General features: G+C 38.6%; 1 protein-coding gene across 2 annotated transcripts in view; it reads right to left on the bottom strand.

The window, feature by feature from the left end:
* Positions 1 to 21,280, bottom strand: part of gli2a (GLI family zinc finger 2a) — a 95,699-nt gene that overhangs the window by 5,421 nt on the left and 68,998 nt on the right. For both annotated transcript variants that reach the window (XM_072444301.1, XM_072444302.1), the window contains exons 6-12: positions 15,674 to 15,875; positions 14,689 to 14,890; positions 12,730 to 12,840; positions 11,399 to 11,539; positions 6,322 to 6,471; positions 1,839 to 2,003; positions 874 to 1,146 (exon numbers count right to left, since the gene is read on the bottom strand). In XM_072444301.1, coding sequence (XP_072300402.1) covers positions 874 to 1,146; positions 1,839 to 2,003; positions 6,322 to 6,471; positions 11,399 to 11,539; positions 12,730 to 12,840; positions 14,689 to 14,890; positions 15,674 to 15,875 — 1,244 coding nt within the window. The remainder of the gene's footprint in view (positions 1 to 873; positions 1,147 to 1,838; positions 2,004 to 6,321; positions 6,472 to 11,398; positions 11,540 to 12,729; positions 12,841 to 14,688; positions 14,891 to 15,673; positions 15,876 to 21,280) is intronic.

Consider the following 21,280-nt stretch of genomic DNA (forward strand, 5'->3'; position numbering starts at 1 on the left):
GCTAAAAGACTAATTCAAACTGGCTACACTTAAGTCTTGATCACAGCTTGAAGTTGGCAGTATTTTGTTCAGCAGAATCAGCACAGCAGCTAAAACCGTCCCGACTCTTAAATATTAATGTGACAATTACTTTTATCATCAGCCGACAGAAAAGGTTATGGCCAGTGTGATCTTCCAGAAAAAAAGCTGGCCAAGATAGAGGGCAAAAATAGAATGGTTTGTGACTTTACATGCAAAAATCACATTGTGAGATGGAAGAAAGTGGATATTTTTCATGCATAGGAATTTGGAATGGTAGTCAGAAGCTCACCTTAGGGTAGTCTGTCCATTAGGAAAGTTAAATAAAAAAGATAGCAGCAAGTTAGAGTTAGAGAGGTAAATTGGAAGAAAGCAGTTAGAAAAATAACTACATAGATGGCAAAAGCAGAGATACAGAGATGCAGGAATGCCTTTTAGCTAGCAGTGGTTAGCTTTGTTGAGAGGAATCAAATGCATAAATAAATTCTGTGAAATAAAACAATTAGTCAGATGTTAGAGTTAGCAATTGTTAGCAAAATGTACGTGGCATGGCTAGGTAACTAGGCATAGGTAACTAAGCATTGCTGCGGTCATCGAGTTCAACAGTGACCGGGAGAAGACAGAATGTTAAGTTTTTAAAGTGTTTCTCTGAATGAAAACAGCCGTGTTAAGGACATTAGTTACTAGATTGCTTGTTAGCCTTTAAACTCTTGATATTTGAATTTTTTAAAATATCAATGCGAAAAATGAATGGGAAGTTTACTGTGTTCAGTATTCCCCAACATTCTGTAGCTTTTAGTTTCAATATGTTTTTCTCTTCATTTATTTGTTTCTAAATAAGTTGTTGTCACTAACCATAGAATTCTCAGTCTTGATGGACTTGACCTGCAGGCAGTCCTCCCCTCCTCTAGAAGTGATGTTGCCGTTGTCTCCGCCCTTCGAGCCGTGTTTGGCGTTGACGTCGTTCTCGCCGTTTCCTTTGGGCGGCTGCTGCCTCGGAGGAACGTCACTGCGCTGTTTCTTGGTCACGTGGGCTTCGGGTCCGTGGACTGTCTTCACGTGTTTTCGGAGAGAGCTGGGGTCGGTGTAGCGCTTGGTGCAGCCCGGGATCTTGCACACGTACGGTTTCTGACAAAGAATAAGGAGGACGTCAGTTCTTGGCAGTATTTTTGGAAGAAGAGGTGGCTAAAGTGGTGGAAAATATAAGAGTTACTTCAAAATACTCACAAGAAGAAAGCATAGTTACTCAATGCTAGTAAAAAAGTGTGTATTTGTGAACAAAGAGTGCATTTTCTATTATTTAAGACATTAGGGCTGTACCAATAAAGTAAATTTGAATTCAGATTAAGATTCAGTTGTCGCTAATTGTCAAAGTTCAGGGTTCAAACCAATTTTCTTGGTTCTTGTTAATTGAAAGAAAAAGCATGAGATTTGGAGCAGATTTCACACTTTGGAGGTAGAAATTAGAAAAATGTGTCAGTATTGTTTATGTTCAGGAAAGCATTTTTTTTTTCAAGACAAACTAAGATCAGGGAAATGGGAAATTCATATTCATGCCAAATTGCCCAGCCCTAAAAGAAGTCATAATGGGCCACTTATAAGCTCTCTATAAGATCTCACTTTTAGACATTAACTTTTAAACATAACACAACTTTACAATTACTCATAGTGGTATAGTGGATAGAACATTTAAATAAGTAATCCATTTAATATTACCCAAGCAGTAAGTAAAACTATGGTGTCTTTTACTTCTGCTAGTTTTAGAAAATGTACCCATGACGACCCAACTGTGTGTAAAAGTACATGATGCGATGCAGTACCTCATTAGAGTGCGTGCGGTTCTGGTGCTTGGCCCGGTCCGAGGCGTTGGAGAAGGCCTTGTTGCAGCCTTCGTGCTCACACACATAGGGCTTCTCTCCCGTGTGGGACCTCAGGTGGGTCTTCAGGTTCTCCAGGCGAGAGTAGGCTTTGGCACAGCCCTCGAACTGCAAGAGTCAGACGCTCAGTAAATTACAATACTTAAAGAGTTATAAAAGCAGAACGACTAACTATCTACTGTAATTATAAAGCGTTTTATCAGACGAGAACGAAGAAGTGCGCTGTTAGCATGCTAGTTGGTGTTAGCATTACGTCACTCTGCTCTGGCATCTGAAAGTTGGGAAAAGCACTTATTAACTCATTACGGTGAATAATTAGGATGCTAGAAATGTGTTCGAAAGATAAAGAATAAGTTTGGACCGCTGCAAACCGTTTGAAAATTATAAACCCCTGAAGGTTTTTTCAGGGTTTTTAGGCAAGTACAACACCTTAAACTTGTATTTGTACATGAAGTTAACAAATTAATAATACTTTGATAATGGTACATTCATGTGGCCTTAATATTGAAATAAATAATGTTTGAATTAAAACATTTATTATGTATTATTTGAACAACTTTTTATTAGAACTGCTTTTGGTCCAGAAGGAAAAAAATATAATGTGGAGTTTGCACGTTCTCCCAGTGCCAGCCAACCCTAAAAATAAAATCATATACAATTTGGGGACTCATCTGTTAAATCATTTGTGAATTTCAGTGGGACTTCCTGGTTAGTAAAATAAAAAACAACAGTTGTTTTTAGCCTCTAACAATGTCCGTTTGTCCGTTTCTCCAATGAGGAAAGAACAATCCGAAGTTCAAAATAAGAGATCATAAATTAGTGACAAGGTCCATTATCCCACTGACCAATCCACAAATTCAGCATTAGGAATGTACAAAAAATCCAACAAAAACTGAAACTAGTATCAATACTAAAAAAAAAAAAATATAAGGAATATAAGGAAATAGTAATTTTGTTGTTGTTGTTGAAAATGATATTATATTGTCTAAAAGGAGTGTTAATTGTATTATTATATTATGTTATAAAAATCATTACCAACTGTTTTCTTTCATATTATTGCAACACTATTTACCATATTAATAATAGTCCTTTTACCAACCCCACCTTTGTGTGTTGGATACACAGCGACATGCCCACTCGCCTGTAAACAAAGTGCATGGCACAGGCTGCTCTGGTGCTCTGTTTATGCCCAGCTGGTTGGTTGGCGACTGCTGTTTAAATGTAATCTACCCTTGGCCTGGTGCCCGCCCACTGTGCCGCGCCACACAAAGCCAAACACAGGGTAAAAAGGGACCTATTATCTGCAAAAACTAAACTAAAGTGTGAGGCTTAGAGACAATAGGGTCTGTGTTCAGTCTGTTGTTTCTGTCGCACGGTACAAGCTATAATTTAGTATTCCTTCTGAGCTGTCATTGTGGAGCCTTTGAAATGAAAAGAAGTGCAAGTTGAGCCAAAAATGGGTTTGTTGATTCAAGATTCCATTTAAAATAAGAGATGAGTTTGAGCGGAGATAATCCAAGTACAAGTACAAAATGGTGACCGAAGTTGTTACTCAAGTAAAGGTATTTGGATTGGATTCCTGGACGCAGTGAGTTTGCATGTTCGCTCCTTTTTTGCTTATATAAATCATAAATAATCCAAAATTTTACTTTTGTGTTAAGTGTCAGTGGTTAACAGGGTTTCTTTAGTAGTTATTCATCTGTTTACTTGTATATTACCATTTACAACTATGACCATTTCTTGCTTTAATTATATTTATGCTGAAATTATCCTAAAGACACATTAAACACATAATATTAAGCTTTTTTCACGTACTTAGTATGGAGCTATAACAATAGTAGATCATTTTACATTTTGTTCAATAGAAACTGTTCCATTGACTTCCTGTTCTAAACTGCAGAACAGATAAGCCCCGCCTCCTCAGAGTGACATTTCATCATAACAAATAGTGGATTGTCATTTATGCGCTTTTATTTTTAGAACTCTCCCTGCATCACACGGAGTCTTCATTTTTCAAATAATAGTTAAAAACAGGACTTTTCTTAGCACTCGAGCCTCAGTTGCAGGAAAATATAGGACGAACTCAATCATGCACATGAATTGATCAAAACACAACTTTGACTAAACTAATCATGAGGAAACAGCGTCGTACCAAGGCCAAAAGCTCTTTTAAGTTGATTTTGGGACAAACATCCCCTTTAACCTGAGATACAACCAACACAAACGTTAAATAATACATGTCTTTGTCAATCTGCCGTCTAAATAGCCAACATAATACAAGATCAGTACAAGTAAAAGTACCCTGTGATAAAACTACTCAAAAGTACAGGTCACTACATGCATATAATATATATATATATATATATATATATATATATATATATATATATATATATATATATATATATATATATATATATATATATATATATATATATATAGGTTATATAACATCAGCCTTGGCTCTAATAAGGAGCCCTCCAAAGACCTCTAGCTTGTCTGCAGATTTTAATTACACGCCCCTCTGTCAATCAGCCTTTCACATGGCCTTCAGCACTCATCTGTTAAAGCATTCAGAAGAGCACGAGCGCCGCTTTGAAGATGTCAAAACAGACTCGGCGACTTGATCTTAGCACAGAGAGTCAGAAGACGAGCCCCCCATGGTTTATCAACACCGCCACAAAGAATTCTCATAGATGTGTCAGATTAGTTTATATAGCGGCGAATCAAAGAGCGCGGCTTAGATAGGTCTAACCTGGAACTGGGTTGATGAAATTAAATATAAAAGTAATAACTCGAGTTGGGGAAATTTAGCTGGAGTTGCTTTATGTAAACGGAGAAATTCAAATGTGTCTGTTCCGGGCGGTTGCTTCCAAAAATAAACAAAGAGCTGCTTTTACAACAGACTATGTGAAGAAAAAGGTGTTTCGAAATAAAATCAGGAACAAGCCCTTTAAAGGAGCTGTACCTGATTTTTATTTCACGTAATAAAGCGAAATTGATTAAAATGTGGGTCAAATTGAGACTGCTGTGTCTTGTTTGCATCTAATTATAGCATTTTAACGTGCACTAAACAGATTCCTTAAAGGTTTGACATTCTGCTCTGGGGTTCTAATTACTTTGCATTATCTTAGCAAATGTTTAGTTTTGATTATATATTATTTTACAATTAAGGTGAGGTTTAGGAACAGCTAATTTAGTTTGAGTTTAGGGAGTACTGAAGCAGGAAGTGCGCTGTTAGCATGCTAGTTGTTGTTAGCTTTACCGTGACTGCAATCGCTGCTCTGGCCACTGAATACTGTATATTTGAAGTACTTTTTGCTCATACACTCATCTCGAAGAACAATTTAAATGCAAGGGATGCATTAGGTAACGTAACAATATGTTCGGACTGCTACAAACTAGTTCTGTTTTTCACTATTTTAGACACTAAATCAGGTACAGCACCTTTAACAATCCTGTGTGTAAAGTGTGTGTCATATTTTAAGTTTGATAGTAGGATTTTGTTGTGATATAAACGGCAAATTCAGCAGGAATGAAAAGCTCAAGGCCGGTTTGTGAAAGAGGATGTCAGACTGACCGAGGATGAGCTCGTTGTGTTTGCCTGAAGATAAAGTTTTCACATCTAATCATAATAATGTGGATGTCACAACAACCTTGGAAAGTCTTGTTTGAAATACTTTTCAGGACTTTATCGCTCTGATTATGGATTCTAATAACATCTTGCTAGTTTAACGAGCAAATACTAATAACTATGCCTCGATATTTTATTACTAAATTGTATTTTAGCGCCGTTAAGATAGAAAAAGAACAACGTAAATTCACAAAACTTCTACTTTTGATGAGTTAAGCATCGCAACAAATGACTATTTAAGTTATTTAGACCTTTTGAATGCATTAATATGGTGACAGAAGTGTATTATTGATGTAAACGTCAAAAAGTGTATTCATTTTTCACATTTTTTGGTTTAATAATGGCACTGGCTTTGAAATAAAATGTCTTTTCATTTGTGTTTTAGAGTCTGTATAATTCCAATAATGATTACAACTATCAAAATAAGACCATTTATTATTTATTATTATTTTTAATTTAAATTGTATTTATTTTATAGCTAGCTTGTCACAATTAGCCAATTAATCGTTTCAGCCCTTGATAAGGCAGTTCATTTTGAATCAGTCCACATAGAATGATACAGTATTATTAAACATCTACATTGGTAATTGATTAAATAAAACTGTATAAGGTAATATTTCCACAACTCCTGCTGTGACTTTAGTGTCCTGAATCGACCGCATATGCAAAACCTCTAACAAGACCAGAGCCAGTGCGGATGTTCTTCCTGCTCCCCCCGTTTGGAGTTAGGACTATATTACGGGACCGCACGCTCCTCTGCTTCAGCCTCTAGACCTCCATCTGACTCCTCACCGTGCATTTGTGGGGTTTCTCCCCCGTGTGCCTCCTCATGTGGACCACCAGCATGTACTGAGCCTTGAAGGGCTTCTGCTCCCGGGAACACTCCTCCCAGCGGCACACAAACTCCTTCTTCTCCCCGTGGATGTGGTCGTTGTTGATGTGCTGAGGAGAGAGAAGAAGACGTTCGATTAGCTTGGACGGAGACGCAAATGAAACTTTTTAAATGACGTGCAGCAGTTCTGATGATAGAATGTCTAATACAAACAGCTTAAAGTGTTAAACTAAATGAAGGATGTCATGATTTCAACATTTTAGTTTTATGATAATTTTGAGAAGATATTATTTAACAGTTCTTCATCATTATTGACACAGACTAAAAAAAAAACAGTAAAATACTAAATAATAAGTAATTTTATCTCATTCAAATTGTCAAATCGATCAATATATATCAATTTATTTATTTTTATTTTTTATCGTATTTAGCAAAAAAAATAATTTATTCATGCCTTATTGGTATTATAATTATTATGTTTTATATTTTGCGATTATATTTGTTGTTTTGTGTTGCACCTTATCACAGAAGAAAGTTCCTAATGTGAATCTTGTTTTTATTCTGAATATGAATTTATTTTTTGTGTTTTACCATGAATTCATTGTGCAAGTAATAACAAAAAAAGTAAAATATAATATAATATAATATCAAACCCGTAAACGAATCATAATTTACATATTTTTTTTGTTTTAAACTTGTATTGCATTGTCTGATTATGCAACCGGCCCAGCAGCGTACAAACTCAATCATTTAATCTCACAAAATGAAATTATTTTTCCGATACTTTGCGTCACGTACAAAAATAGTCTGGATATTGTTTCCGCGCGGGTCGACTCGGCACATTCCTGTCCGTTTCCCACCAAAACGCCGCTCTCTTTTGCATCAGTCGGACGAATGGGCCCATCCATTATGTCCTATTTGTTACAGCTGACAGTTACTATGCAGCCGAGAATACGTTTGAGAGTGTCATGTGTTTGTTCAGGCGCTGAGAACGTGCCGGACTTCCTCAGCCCAGAGCAGAAAGGGACAGGAAAAAAGTCACTATCGCGTTTACGGCCCATTCTCCTCACTTTTGGCGGTGACGGAAATATGTGACCGAAGTTCCTGAGGGATGCGTAAACGAAAACAACACCGGTCTATTTGTGCTTTACGAGGGTTTGAGTCATGGAGGTTGGGCCGTAAAGATCATTTTGAAAGTACTACCGTATTTTCTGGACTATAAGTTGCACCGGAATTTAAGTCGCACCGGCCAAAAAATGCATAATAGAGAAGAAAAAAACATATATAAGTCGCACTGGAGTATGAAATGCGGTTGCAAGTGTGAAAATAACAAATAATATCACATATAAGTTGCTTGGGAGTATAAGTATTTAAGTATAAATATAAGTATAAGTCGCACCCCGGCCAAAACTATGAAAAAATTTGCCACTTATAGTCCGGAAAATACGGTAACTAGTTCTGGGTCATTGTTATTGTTACATTCTATATTTATTTCCATTTCAGAATAAATACTATATATCTTACTTAATGACTTTCTACTTTTACTCCTTTACTTTTCTTATGTTCTTTGTGTTTTTTTGTGTGTTTTTTCCTTTCTGTTTTTTTATTTAATGTTTTTTTTTAATCTATATTCAAATAACAAATATAATAGCAGAAGAAAAAAAGAAAAGAAAAATAATCAATGACTAAAGGTTTACTTTGTATGTGTATAGTGCACATATATTATTTTTTTAACCAAATATAAAACCAAAAACACCATGGCAGAAAAGTGGCAGTAATACCATACATGTCTTGCCCAAGGTATTGTAACATATTGAGTATTAACGCTCTACAACTGGGCACTTTGTTATTGTTGTCAATGTATAACAGGTTTTAAAGTTTGTTATATATATTTAAGTCTTCTGAACAATTTGAATGTGGCGTTCTTACACCATGTGCACACCATGGCTGTCTCTGTGGAGATGTTATTGCCTTTTATTGTATCGCTATTGGCTTTAAATCTCCAACAAACACATTTATTTTGTTTAGTCTGACTAACTGCTTAAAATTAAAGGTATAAAGTTGTTTTTTTACATTTTAGTGTGAAGCTAAAAGTCCAAAATGTGATTACACTGCTCTATTATAGTTTAGTAGTAAAACAGGGCTTTGGATGTCTAAAAACGATTTAAATATATATTATTTTTCCTCTTTACTTTACTAAAAACAGAGCACTGCAATCATATATTTGAGTCTGTTATGGAGGAAATATCAAATTTGGTCTTATATATTGGCCCCAAAATATCGACAGAGCTCATCGACCATTGGCTGATGTAGATTCAAAAATATCGGTATTGGGAATCTCCACTTCACCTGGAATGTTCCACTGTATGGCATTCCATTTATTCCATTACAAAAAAAAAAAAAACTTGCATACTTTTCTCCAAGGAGCTTTAATGTTGTACTGTGGAACATTCCAGGCAAAGCAATAGCATCTCCATGGAGACGAGCAGATGGCCCCTGTAACCCATGCGCCGCCATAATTCTTTACTTCCATCCTTCCACCACAGGCAACCACCCACACGCCGAACACGGACATCCCTACCCACAATCCTTCACTTCTATTTGTAGTCGAGCCAGACCGGGAGAAACGGAAACAAGTGTGTGGCCTCTGTTTGCAGGTTATATTGGGCACCAAACTCAGTGTTTTGGGGGAGAAGTCAGACGGGGGAAGGGTCCAAAAGCGAAGCGGCAGGTGTGTGTTTCTGCTGATTTAGTGAGAAGCTCCAGACCGAACAAAAATGTGTTCAGGGAGGCGCTGTCTCGGCTCCGGAGACAAATGTGGGCAAAAAAACAAAAAAACGGCCAGCATAGAATTTGTGGAGACCAAAAGGAGTACAATTTTGATGTATTGTAATTGCCAGTTTGTAGTGAATTATAATTTTCTTTTAAACCAATCAGTACGCAGATAAAAACAAGACTCCATTATTAATCTTATCTATCTATATCTTATCTATCTCCATGGAGACGAGGAAGTGAAGCCACCAGGCCAAGTTACAGGTCAGATCTGTGGTGAGGTGAGCCCCAAACAGTAAGAATGCATGTTATAGCAATATAAAAAAAATGTATTGATCAAATGTAAGTTAGATGAGTTTAATGCCGTACTGTGGAACATTCCAGGCAAAGCAATAACATCTCCATGACGATAAGCAGGTGACAGACCCCTTGACACCGTGCCCCTTTTACAGTTTATCATGGCGCGTACAAATTATCAACTTAGAGGTACAGACTTCTTAAAGGTGCAGTACTTCCTTACTTTTTTCACAACACATTCCGAGTATTGGAATCATTCACCGTCGTGAGTTTGTGGGCGTTTTTCACGATTTCACAGATTCCAGAGCGAGTTTTGCCGTGGAGCTAACAACAACTAGCACGCTAACAGCTGCTAACTAGCGTGCTTCCTGGTTTTCCGAGAATAGAACGCTTTATAATCAGATGCAGAACGCACTCAGCGGTCTCATTTGGACCCAAACAGCATCTGTACTAAGGCAAAATAGGGTACAAATAGGGTACTTCAACTAAATAAAAGGTTCCTATCCTACCTTACTGTCATAAAGGACTCACTATCTCTGCTTTAGCACCTTACACTGCCAACTTTGTTTTTTAGCAGCGAATCATGATTTCCCCAGACTGTATTGTCAAACTTTGTTGTACACCAACAGCTCGAAAATGCATTGACCTCAGCGTTTCCCCTCAGCTGTCCTTTCCGAGCAAATTGGCGAGCTTTCACACACTCCGGGGCTGGGGAGGGCCAAAGTTCTTGGAGGTAACCCTGGCCCTGACTTCTCGCACCCCGCGGTGAAGCCCCCCATCAGTTCTCGGGTCTTTCGGTCCCGACACATTCCCCTCTCGGTGTTCACGTGACAGCCGCAGCTTAAACCCACGAGGGGAGCGGAGTTGCCGGCGCGACCCCGGATTTACGGCCGGCCCTTGGGCTTCGGGGGCCCGGGGTTGGAGAGGGGCGCTGCTGGGAGTGAGAGGTCGGGGGTCGGAGGTCACGGGGGGGTGGGGCACAGCTGCAGTTGCGTTGGGCGAGGGCCCGTAGGCTCATTACCAGCGCTCGTGTCAGGCAGACAGGAAAGATCACTTACCGGACGCCTCCAAACAGCCACGTTTAATGAGGGCCACAAAGAGGTGTTTGGGACTTTTGGTCAAGTGCACGATTCAAGTAAAGCTTTCTAATTATGATGTATCGCTATGGCGTTTGAAAAGAATTGGTTGTTTTTCTTCTTCTTTTAACTATAAACCTTTAGATAATCAGGTGTGAGTGATATTTTGTCATTTATTGTATTCACCATCTCACATACGTATGTAGAGGAAATGTGTGTTTAGTTAATGCTATTTGAATGCATTTCATTATAACCATTTCACCCCCAAAATATATGTTTAAAGATAGAATGAAAATGTAAATGTTTATTTATTTATTTTTCTCCTTCTTTCTCTTTTTTTAAATTTGTCGTTACTGGACTGTATCTTTATTCACACACAAGTATTGATTGGTCTGTGTTTATTCTTTCAATGAAAAAAATAAAATAAAAAAAAGTAAATGTATATTATTGCTCTTGATTTAATAACTAACTGATTAGAATGTAATACTAAAGTAATTGTTTTAATATTGTATGACATCCATTACATGAATTTCAATACATTTGAAAGGAATTGAAAATGTCATGTCACCACATCTTTGACTCCTAAAATTGTTATTTAGACTAACACTGTGTAACTTTGTGGAGATGGCACATCAACTGCAAGATTCCATAGAAAGGCAAGTTAAAACTATTCTTCAGAACCTCCATTAAATACATAAAACAATGTCACAGTAATGGACACAGGCTTTTCATTGCAATAAAAACATCCAAAATGAAAAATACATGCTTTTTCTTACACAATTTCATGCCTTATTTTAATGTTGTTTTGTTTTTCTTTTGTCATTTGTCTCAACCCTCGCCTCTAACCCTTTCAGACCCTGTCCATGTTCTGGTCAGTGACTTTAAGACTCACGTGCACGAGCTGATCCTGGGTGTCGTACTCCTTGCTGCAGCCGTCCCAGTGACAGTTGGTCTCGTAGACGGCCTCCGGCTCCTGTTTACACTCGTCTTTGTCCAGATCTTCGCTCAAGTCCAAGATCCCTCCGCCGTGATCCTGCGCACAAAACACGTGAAGATGAATGCGCCCACTCAATGAGCAGAAATGACAAATGTGCACGTTAAACTACATCTCTCAGCCAAATCTGCAGTCAATACCTGGGACAAAACGTCACTGTTTAGCATCGCTCTTATCTAATCTGCTCCGTGATCCTAATGAGTTATTTCTCCATATCAAACCAGTGCAAGTTACGCATTGATTTAAGCAGCATTTTTATTCATTAGCTTCTGATCAATCTGAGACGCACAACGGCGGCTGCAGTGAAATAGTGCGACTGCGGTGGCTTAATTAATAGCGGTAAAAAACAAATCTATTGTGGTTAATGTAAGAGGTATTACTGGTAAGCAGCTGTTTAGGCTTTCAGGAGAAGATAAATGGATGTAATGGACTCAGGGGTGTCCAGGGTTAACCCCCCAAATAAACATGTGACTTTGTAGGTTTTGTTTGGTACTAAAAACACAGAAATAACTGTTATAATATCTCCAAAGCAAGTAATTAAATGAAAAAAATTATGTCAATTGTAATGATCTCTCTGGCAGTGTGAACATAATGAATTTAATCATGGTTTGAATTCTAACAACCAACAGTTAATAGTATCTAAATAAATGAAAAATACTACACAGTAATTCATGTATTCTACTTGCATATTTTTGCTGATAATAATTATAATAATGAATAAAAACACCAGGTGCAGTTGTACCAACAATGCAAATTTGTCTGAAAGTGTAAAATGTTTCATACACAATTTAAACTTCTATTCCTAATAAAACTAAAACTACTACTACTATACCAATATCAACAAAGATCATAAAATAATGGTATTGGTTTTGTTTGTATAAGTGACTTTGAGTGTCTTGAAAAGTGCCATATCAATAAAAATGATAACTATTTTCCATTTTCAATACAAAATAATAAAGCTCGAGATCATCCTAAAAGTGATGAGGAAAGGTCTAAATGTGTCCTGTTTATTATTTGTTTTAGTTTTAGTGTCAATATTTTATAAATCACATTGTTTCAATACTAGTTATAATGTGAATTACTATCGGATTTTTGATTCGTTTGACGTTGTTGTAAGAATATTCACAGAAAAACCTCTTATTTCTCATATGATCAAAAGGACCTCTTGGCATTTTCAGTTTCCAACAAATGTGGGGTTGAAATAACCCTTTGCCAGCTTTTATACATACCTGAGTGGAAGGTGAGATGGGTAGGGGCCCTTCTGCTTCCGTCTTGACCTTTGACCTCTTGGTGATGAGCTGGTTGACTGTACTGCTTACGGCCGGATCTCCGCCTGCATTCTGAAGAGAAGATCCAAAGTCAGAGCCGTATTTTTTACCTTTGTGCGGGTCCATTAGTACATGTCACCAAACTAAACTAATAACACTAAATTAAACCAATTAAACCTTATCACACTTATGATCCAAATCAATTCCTGTAGAAATGTCAAATTGCTTTAATGTATAAGCGTTTGGGGGGCCCCTAAAAAAAGGCACCCTATGCATTTGCCCTGCCTGCCCATTTCCAGGAAATGCCCCTGTCCAAAATAACAGTCGTAACTTAATATGTGAGTAAAATCATCAGTATGACAACTATTCCTGTTTTGACATGTACAAATGAGTGAATCCAGTATACGGCTCCCCATTGGCCCGCAAGAATGATTACTTTAACACACATCGGCTCCGACTCCTTTTGCTTTTCATTTCACCATCAAGACACTTTACGAAACCACCAGAATCCGCCGCACCACTTTCCCACCGCAGGAAGCAGCTCGCATCGTATGGGCTAAGCGAACGCTAGCGTCATTGCGTTTTTGGCTCCTTTTACGCAAAGTTAAAAAAAAGGGGGGGAAGTGGGGCGGTGCCTGGAGCGACCGCGGCCCATAAGTCAGCCTCGGAGACCCGCCGCCGAGACTAAACAATTTAGAATTCTTTACGATCGCCGAAGCCACGAGAAAATATGAAAAAAGTGGTTGGGTTTGGGTGCAGAGGCTTTGAAGCGACAACTGGAAGCCGCAGACGCCAAAAGAATGGGGGAAATACAACAGTTGTGGTTGTACGATTTATTAGGCCTCAGAGGAGGTCTCGGAATCCCACAAAAGATACTGTTAAATGCATTTGGCCGTCAACCAAATCAGGAAAACGTGGTCTCCATCTTTGCAGAAAACCAGCTATTTCACCATGTCAAAATGTTTGGTTATGGTTACGGTTTGTGTCAGGTTAGTGCACGGCTTTTAGCGCCGACACAAAGCAGGAGGCGGCTGATAGGAGACGAATGCAAGACGGGGCTGTTCCTGGCATGGGATGTTTACATGACATAAGGCCCATGAAGTAAACACTGGTGCAATAAAGAGGAAGTACAAGAAGGTTTAAGTCATGTCAAATAATAACGAGCTGTTCGGGCAAAACATGACAACTGCCGGTGGGAAAAGAATACTTAAAATACTTTCAGTGGAATTACAACAGCTTTATGTTGGTTGTAACGTTTGTACTGCGTTTATTTATCACTGATTAGAGAAGATTTGATGTGTTTTTTTGTCACTGATACGGTGTAGTTTGATGTATAAATTGTGTGAATGTATCTCTTTGATACTAGAATGTAGCTGTATTTTGAAAGGCACTAAATGAGTAACTAAAGAAGTATTTTGAGTACTTCGTTTTTTGTGTTAAGTGACTTTCAAACAGTGAAAATGGACTCTTCTCCAGGTTTATGGAGGGTTTTGCGTATGTTTTGATCGAGGAAACTGACCCAGACACAGAGAGAACATGTACAAAAAGAATATTTTAATAAATCACATTCGGACTAAACTTGGAAATGGACAAATTTGACATTTGGACTAAATGGGACTCAAATCTTAAACCTGGTGTGCCTTAACCTTCCTCTTTATTTTTCATCTGGATGAACTATTCTTCTTAAAACAGTCATCTGAAATATACACTTGTCTGTACTTTTGTTTTTTGTTATTGTGTTGTGATTGTTAAGATTAAGATTAAGATTAAGATTAAGATTAAAATCAAAATTAAAATTGAAATTGAAATTGAAATTGAAATTGAAATTGAAAAAAAAAAAAAATTGAAATATTTAACTGCTAGAGAAAAAATGCTTTTAATAGTGAAAATAGTGGGATAAAGCTAAGAACACTCAAATACCTGGCTGGCCTCAGAGTTGGAGGTATTATGGGCTGCTGTCATGGAGGAGGTCAGTTGGTGTTGGTGTTGCCGGGCAGAGAGGGAGGCAGGAGAGGGCTGCATCATTGGAGGAGTGTGACCGAAGGCGTTCAGGCTCCTCTGCTGGGACAGGAGCTGCTGGTAGGCCACTGGGTTCATGGGGTGAGGGAAGCTGAAGGACGGACTGTGGACAAAACACATTCAGTTGGACGTTTTGCTGTTTGAACGGTCAGAAAGATGCATCCTTGTGTGTAAATTGTCCATGTAGCGTGGATGTAGTTTTGATGACATATTGTAGGTAGCGGGATTTTGTTTTTGAACTCAACGCTACATCCTGTAAGTTCTATCCCACCAAAATTAGTAATTGGAAAAACCTTGATGAAAATCTGTTGAATGCATTTAATATTTGTCGATGTATTTCAGCTTCCTGTTTAAAATGTTTTATCACTATGGTAACAGTCTAAATTTCTCATCATTCTGAAACACAGAAATATTGTATGGGCTTATATCATGTTAAATTTACTTTCTTGACAAATTGTTTGTATTTATTTGATTTTATTTCATATGGGTTGTTTGAAGAATCATGCCTCAGAAGGTGGAGTTTGAGGAAGTGCTCCACAGCGTTTTTAAAGTTCATGAACCATTTTTTTTTTTAGCTTCAGCATAGTTTATCTTGCCTCACAAAGGATGGTCAGTTCTTACGCCTTCTGCTATAATTACACACATTAGAAAATGTGGAATAAAACATAACCCAAATAAATATAAATAAACTTTAAATATACAACTAAAAATGTACAAAATATGTGTCAGTGGCATGTCTGTCCAATAACATGCATTTTCTTAATAAAATAAATAGTCACATTAATATAAAATGTGGAATAATTTCATGGTGTCAAAGTCAAACTGTCATACTGTAAAACAACATTTCTCATGGGGAACGTCCTAATACTACAATTGTCCAACAAACCTTAGCCCCCCCACAGACAGGTGTCCGTAGGAGCTGCTGGCCGCCGAGCTGGAGCGCGAGTTGTTGATGTAGGCCACTAAAGAGTTGGGCGAGGTCCGGATCATGGTCTGCAGGTCGATACTGGCGTCGGACAGAGGAGAGATGGACAGGGCTCTTTTCCTGCTGAGTCTGGGGGTCAGACGAGGGCTGGAGAAACGCGACACTGCCAAAACACAAAGCCACCATTGTAAGTAACCTCACTATTTATCAATCATCTTAGGTCAATTTTGATATATGTTATAACTATTCATCATTAATCCCGGCTTTCTGCATCCATAGACTTGTTTTTTTCTTTTTTCAAATGTATTTTATTGAATTTTACAGGAAATAAACCTTGTCTCTAATTATATACTTACATGTTAAAGTCAATTATAGAAAAAAAGTAAAGTAAAAGACAAAAAACCAACAACACAACTGCAAATATACATATAAATACATATGGGAGGGCTGTCTCACCTCGTGAACTATTGAAATGATCAATAAAAAACTGCCAAACTATATGATTTTCACCCAGGAAAACCCAGCATGGAATTTTTGTAAGTGTGTAAGGTGATTTCTTTTTTTGTTGTTTTTTTGTTTTTACAGATAAAACAAGATGAATAGTGATAGATAGATAGATAGATAGATAGATAGATAGAGGGCTGTCTTCTGGTTCATGGGCCATCACTTACCCACCGCACCAGTGTCACCTCAACATGATTATTTATAAAGAATCAGAAACATTTGGATGGTTGAATAGAGAGAACAGTAATAAAACTCATGACAAGTTTCCATTGCGCCATTATCAGACGAGTCGGTTTGTGATAAGTTAAATAAATGTTTAGATGCAGTTATTCTTAAAAATGCCAGTCCGAAGTGTTCCCGTGGAGGTCACAGCCGCAGTGGTCTTCTCTATCTGCTGCATCGCTCTCACACACAACTCTCCTATTTAACATTCACATCCTCTTATGCATAATGAATCGCCCCAATCATTCTCAGTAATTACCGTGATACAGATCTCCTTCAGACTGCTGTACTTGGGCAAGTTAAATGGAGGCAATTTAAACAAATTGATTTCAGAATACCATTAAAAAAAGAACAAGTCTGACTTACAAAGGTAGAGTTCACGGCCTCCGCTCAGACCTAGCGGGTTTGTACTGAGGAGCAGAGTAAAGAGTGGAATTTTCCCACGAACTTGATGATTTTTCCAAAACTGATTCAAAATTAGAAAGTTTATGATAATTGTATATATCTTTAGGGTTTTTTAGTGCCGTGTCTGATAAGCATTTGCTGCTGTTAATGTCACTGGGCAATATTTTCATTTCATTAATTTATTAGGAAAATGACACTGAGCATAAAAGCAGATATGGCTGTACCAGACTGTAACTTAACAGCTCATTTCCATCTGTAATTCCATATAAAGCTCAATGATGTGTAAAAAGCAAACTCGTCCAAAGAAATTGTAAAACAGTCGATCATTTTTATTCTGCAGCAATTGGTAGGATTGAAAGAAATAAAGAAATACAATAGGCTTACTACTATCACGGCTGCGACCAAATATGCCTACTTTACTCTGTTACAGCTATTACTACCGCAAAAGACGTACTAGGTGATACTTCGCCTACACTGTTGTGTTTTGAGGATTCAATTTGTACTTACAACATTTCTGATGGCACTAGAAGAACCTGCAGTTGTCACACAACAAAAGGTTGTGTATCTTGGCATATAATAAGAAGTGAACAACAAAAAGGGGTGTCTGGGGGTTTGCGCCCGGGAAAATTTGAAAACATCATAAAACATTTCATTTGGCAGTTTAACACCCAATAGCTCTGATTTACTCAACAAACTTCAAAATATTCCAAAATGGTTTGATGATAACTTTAGGGTTAGTAAACTGTTGAACATGACTGTGGTAAAATGACCAGGCACTCCATGAGGCTACTACTTTTCTGATCACTCTTAGCACTCTGGTGTATCATTACCCCCACAACCATTAGAACAACTGACATGACTGTGATTTTTTAACATTGTATCTTATATTTCATGCCACTACAGTTACCAGAACTCCCCTCGCATGTCCATATAAAATGGCCTTGCACTTTCCCCCGCTGAAGTGCACGTGACAGCTCGGGCCCTCGCAGACAGGTGGTGTGAGTGGACAGGCAGCAGGTCCACTTTGGGCTATAATGAGCTCTTATGGCAGACATCATTGAAGGCGCTGGGTCCCGGAAACTCGTAACGGCCCCCATCACGGCTCACCTAGGCGCATGCACCGTGACCTGACGCGCACGTTTACTGCATGTCAACCCCACTGTCTTCAATGTGCTCCCAATCTGAAACGCCCGAAAAGCTCCACGAAACCGCCACCACCACCACCACAACGCAGGCAGACCCCCTTTTAGCCGTAAAAAACCCTTTCGGAGGTGGCGAGTAGTAAAGAGGAGACATGTGCGTTTAGTTAAAGGGCCCCCAGACACGAGCTGAAGCTGAAGGTCTAAGCAGCTAAGCAGACACTGATATGAAAGAGTTGGCAAACACAACAAACGACTGTAAGGAATGTACATAAGCAATAATATGTCGTTTGGAGGGAGCGGAATAAAGGTTAAACCAACGGGGCTGCCCCAATTATGAAAAATATCTACTTTGGTTTTGTATTTAAGGCAACAGAGCATTGGGACACATGCCAGGCCTCTATAAACGGCAATGAACGACATCATGGCTCGGTTCTCAGATTGGTTTGAATTTGATTTCCAGTTGAAGCGTATTAAACTTCTGAACGCAATTGGCATCTGATCAAATCGAATCTAGAACGCTTTCGAAAACTGCTTGAGAACCATATATGAAAAACACATTGCCAACGACTCAAACTAATCATTGCATATATCATTTGAGTTTGTTAAAGACATTAGGATTGACGGAAAGTGGATTCAATCTTGGGTAAAAAAAATATAATTGTGATTGTGATTAGATTTGTTTTAAACGTAGCATTCTGTTCAAAGTGTACATCAGAAACCACACCAGGAGCATTAAGATTTGCTAAACCACCCCAAAAAAACAATAATCCAACTTTTTTTTTTCTATAAAGAAAATATTGCGAATCAAAGCCCTACTTTAAACCCTATTCACATTTGTATGATAGAGAATGGCAGGCTAAACAACACCATTTCAACATTTTTAATGTTGTATCTCATAATGGATACGTTATTGACAAATAAAACTAAAACACCCAAAGAAATGAATGCTAAAATCTTGGCGTTTCTTCTGATCCGCTACTGTCACTACTAATAGATTGCGCAGCTGCCTCGACTTGCTATTTCTTGAGTTGCTTACATCTGCCAGCAGATTTAAACGGCAGATAGGTTGTATTAATAATATTCCCCTTTCATGGAGCAGGAAACAGGCCTCACAGGCTGGTGGCATGGCTGCTCTGGCGCCTACCTCACCCCTCTGGGCACCGTGCCCGAAAACACCGCCCCCTTTACTGCGCACCTTAGGAATTCTCAACGCTCGCAGCTATGAAGTTATCCCAAGATATGCTGCTCTTTCATTAGCTTTTGTTTACTCGGATGGATGCTGTTGTCTATTTACCCGGGTTCACACGCCGCTTGGCAACCGGGTGTTTTATTGGTGGCGCTCCTAATTGAAAGGGTTGTGCAGGTTCCGGCGCGGAGTGAGAAAACAGATGTGGCCCAGGCCATAGCGGCGCGGCAGTGTGCGGTAATATGGCAAAGACTTTCGGGCTGGTTGTAATTGCGGGATCTGGATTTATACAGTCATAATTACAGGCACAGAGGGCGGCCATTGATACAGTAAAGAAATATATTAAAAAGTGCGGCGGAGTGTGTATGTTTGTGATTATTTTCAACAGTTTTGCCTGAGCCGTGCCGTTTTCAAATGAAACGGCTTTGTGGAAAATCAAAACACTTTAATTGAAGGGTTGTGCTAATCTCTGGATGCTAAGTGCGACCCAGACCCGGAGCAAACGTGAGACTGTAGTAATGCGCTGTGAAGTTTGTAACCTTTGTAAAACCTTTGTAATGCTAAAATCACTCCTAAGAATATGTTGTTATAAGTAATTACTGCTTGCTAAAGATGCTTGTTTTCCCGCCGAGTGCTTTGTTCTTTTGGTGGGAGACACGAGGCATCATAGCAACAAGGAGGGAATGAATGGATTTGAAATTGATCATGACAATATTGTGGCAAAATTTTAGATTTTTTAAAACCCACAGTATATACATGGGACTCAAATCAAAGCTAGAGCAGTACCTTGCTTGTATATTATTATGTTAACACTATAAAGTTTAAGTCTACTTCTTAACTAACTGTCTGCATATGTTAAGATTTTGAACTTTTTCCAAATGTTGTAATCACTTCAGTGTCGATAGAACTAACAACTCATTATGGGTTTATTTGGATGACGTTGGTTTAACAGCACAATATTTTTTTAATAGCGCAGTATTTTCTTAATAGCGGTAGTTTTATATGTTTGAAGAAAATGACCGCATTTCTGAGCCCCTCCTTTCATGTCTTAGGAGAGAAAATGTTGATAAAAGTTTTGATATACACCTCTTTACAGATATATTTTCTATTGTACTGATGAAGTTCATAATAAGTGTTTGAGTCTGACCTTGTCTGAGGTCAGGCAGGCCACATGGTCCAGTATCTTTCCCTGTAATGACTGGTCCGCCCCACCCACCACACCACGTTCTGACGCAGTGCCAGTGCAGCCCAAGGCCTCCACATCTTTACCCAGCCACCCCCTGGGGTCTCCGGAGTGGGCCGATGTTTATTTTCCCTGCTAAATCTCGCTAATGCTAACACAGTGAATTTATTAGGAGCGTTGCTGGTGCTGAATCCTCTATGAGCCCCCAGTGTGCAGGCCAAAGCCACCGTTGTTTACGCACACACTTGCAGCCATGTGCACATGAACCAACATATAGTTAAGTGTTTGTGTATGCAGCCCCCCCCCTTGGCCCACTCACTCCTCACCACCACATATGTACACAAATGTATCTGCTGCGTTCGCTTTGCTGCGTCCACATAAAATCCCTTTTTCCTCAGGACGGCAGACATTTACTTTGGCCGCCGCTTTTGTCGTGGGAGCGTCGGACTTTGCCCACAAGCTGCTCTGATATTCCTGTGCCCACCCAGCCCTGACATACCTGCACGCTCATGCATAAACAGGCTCCTGAATGCCTCCCAATGTGAGAAACCATATTTACAGTACAGCATGCTAATCAGAGTTAACTCGCTTTTCATTGGGCTTGGAACGGCTGTTGCATCTACAGCGGTTCAGAGAGCGGGATCGTCTTACTAACTCTACACAAAGATTATGGAAGCCGGGTAGGTTTGATGCTGAAAAGGCTGTATGTTTTGGGCAACACTACATGGTTTCATGAAGAGAAAGTCTGAAGAAAGAGAAAGTTTAAAAATCAGATTTGATCTAAAAGCTTCAGCAAAGTCTCATTTGAGGATTACTGACAATGGCTGTGTGCCAGAAAGGTAACTTAAACCTTATTTGATATGACTTGTACATTATTTTGGCAACTTTAGAGTTTTTTAATGGTAAAAAATAAATAAAATAAATAA

Source organism: Eucyclogobius newberryi, unplaced genomic scaffold, assembly GCF_026437365.1.
Source record: "Eucyclogobius newberryi isolate DKJ021-1_F unplaced genomic scaffold, fEucNew1.0.hap1 SCAF_14, whole genome shotgun sequence".
Classification (NCBI taxonomy): domain Eukaryota; kingdom Metazoa; phylum Chordata; class Actinopteri; order Gobiiformes; family Gobiidae; genus Eucyclogobius; species Eucyclogobius newberryi.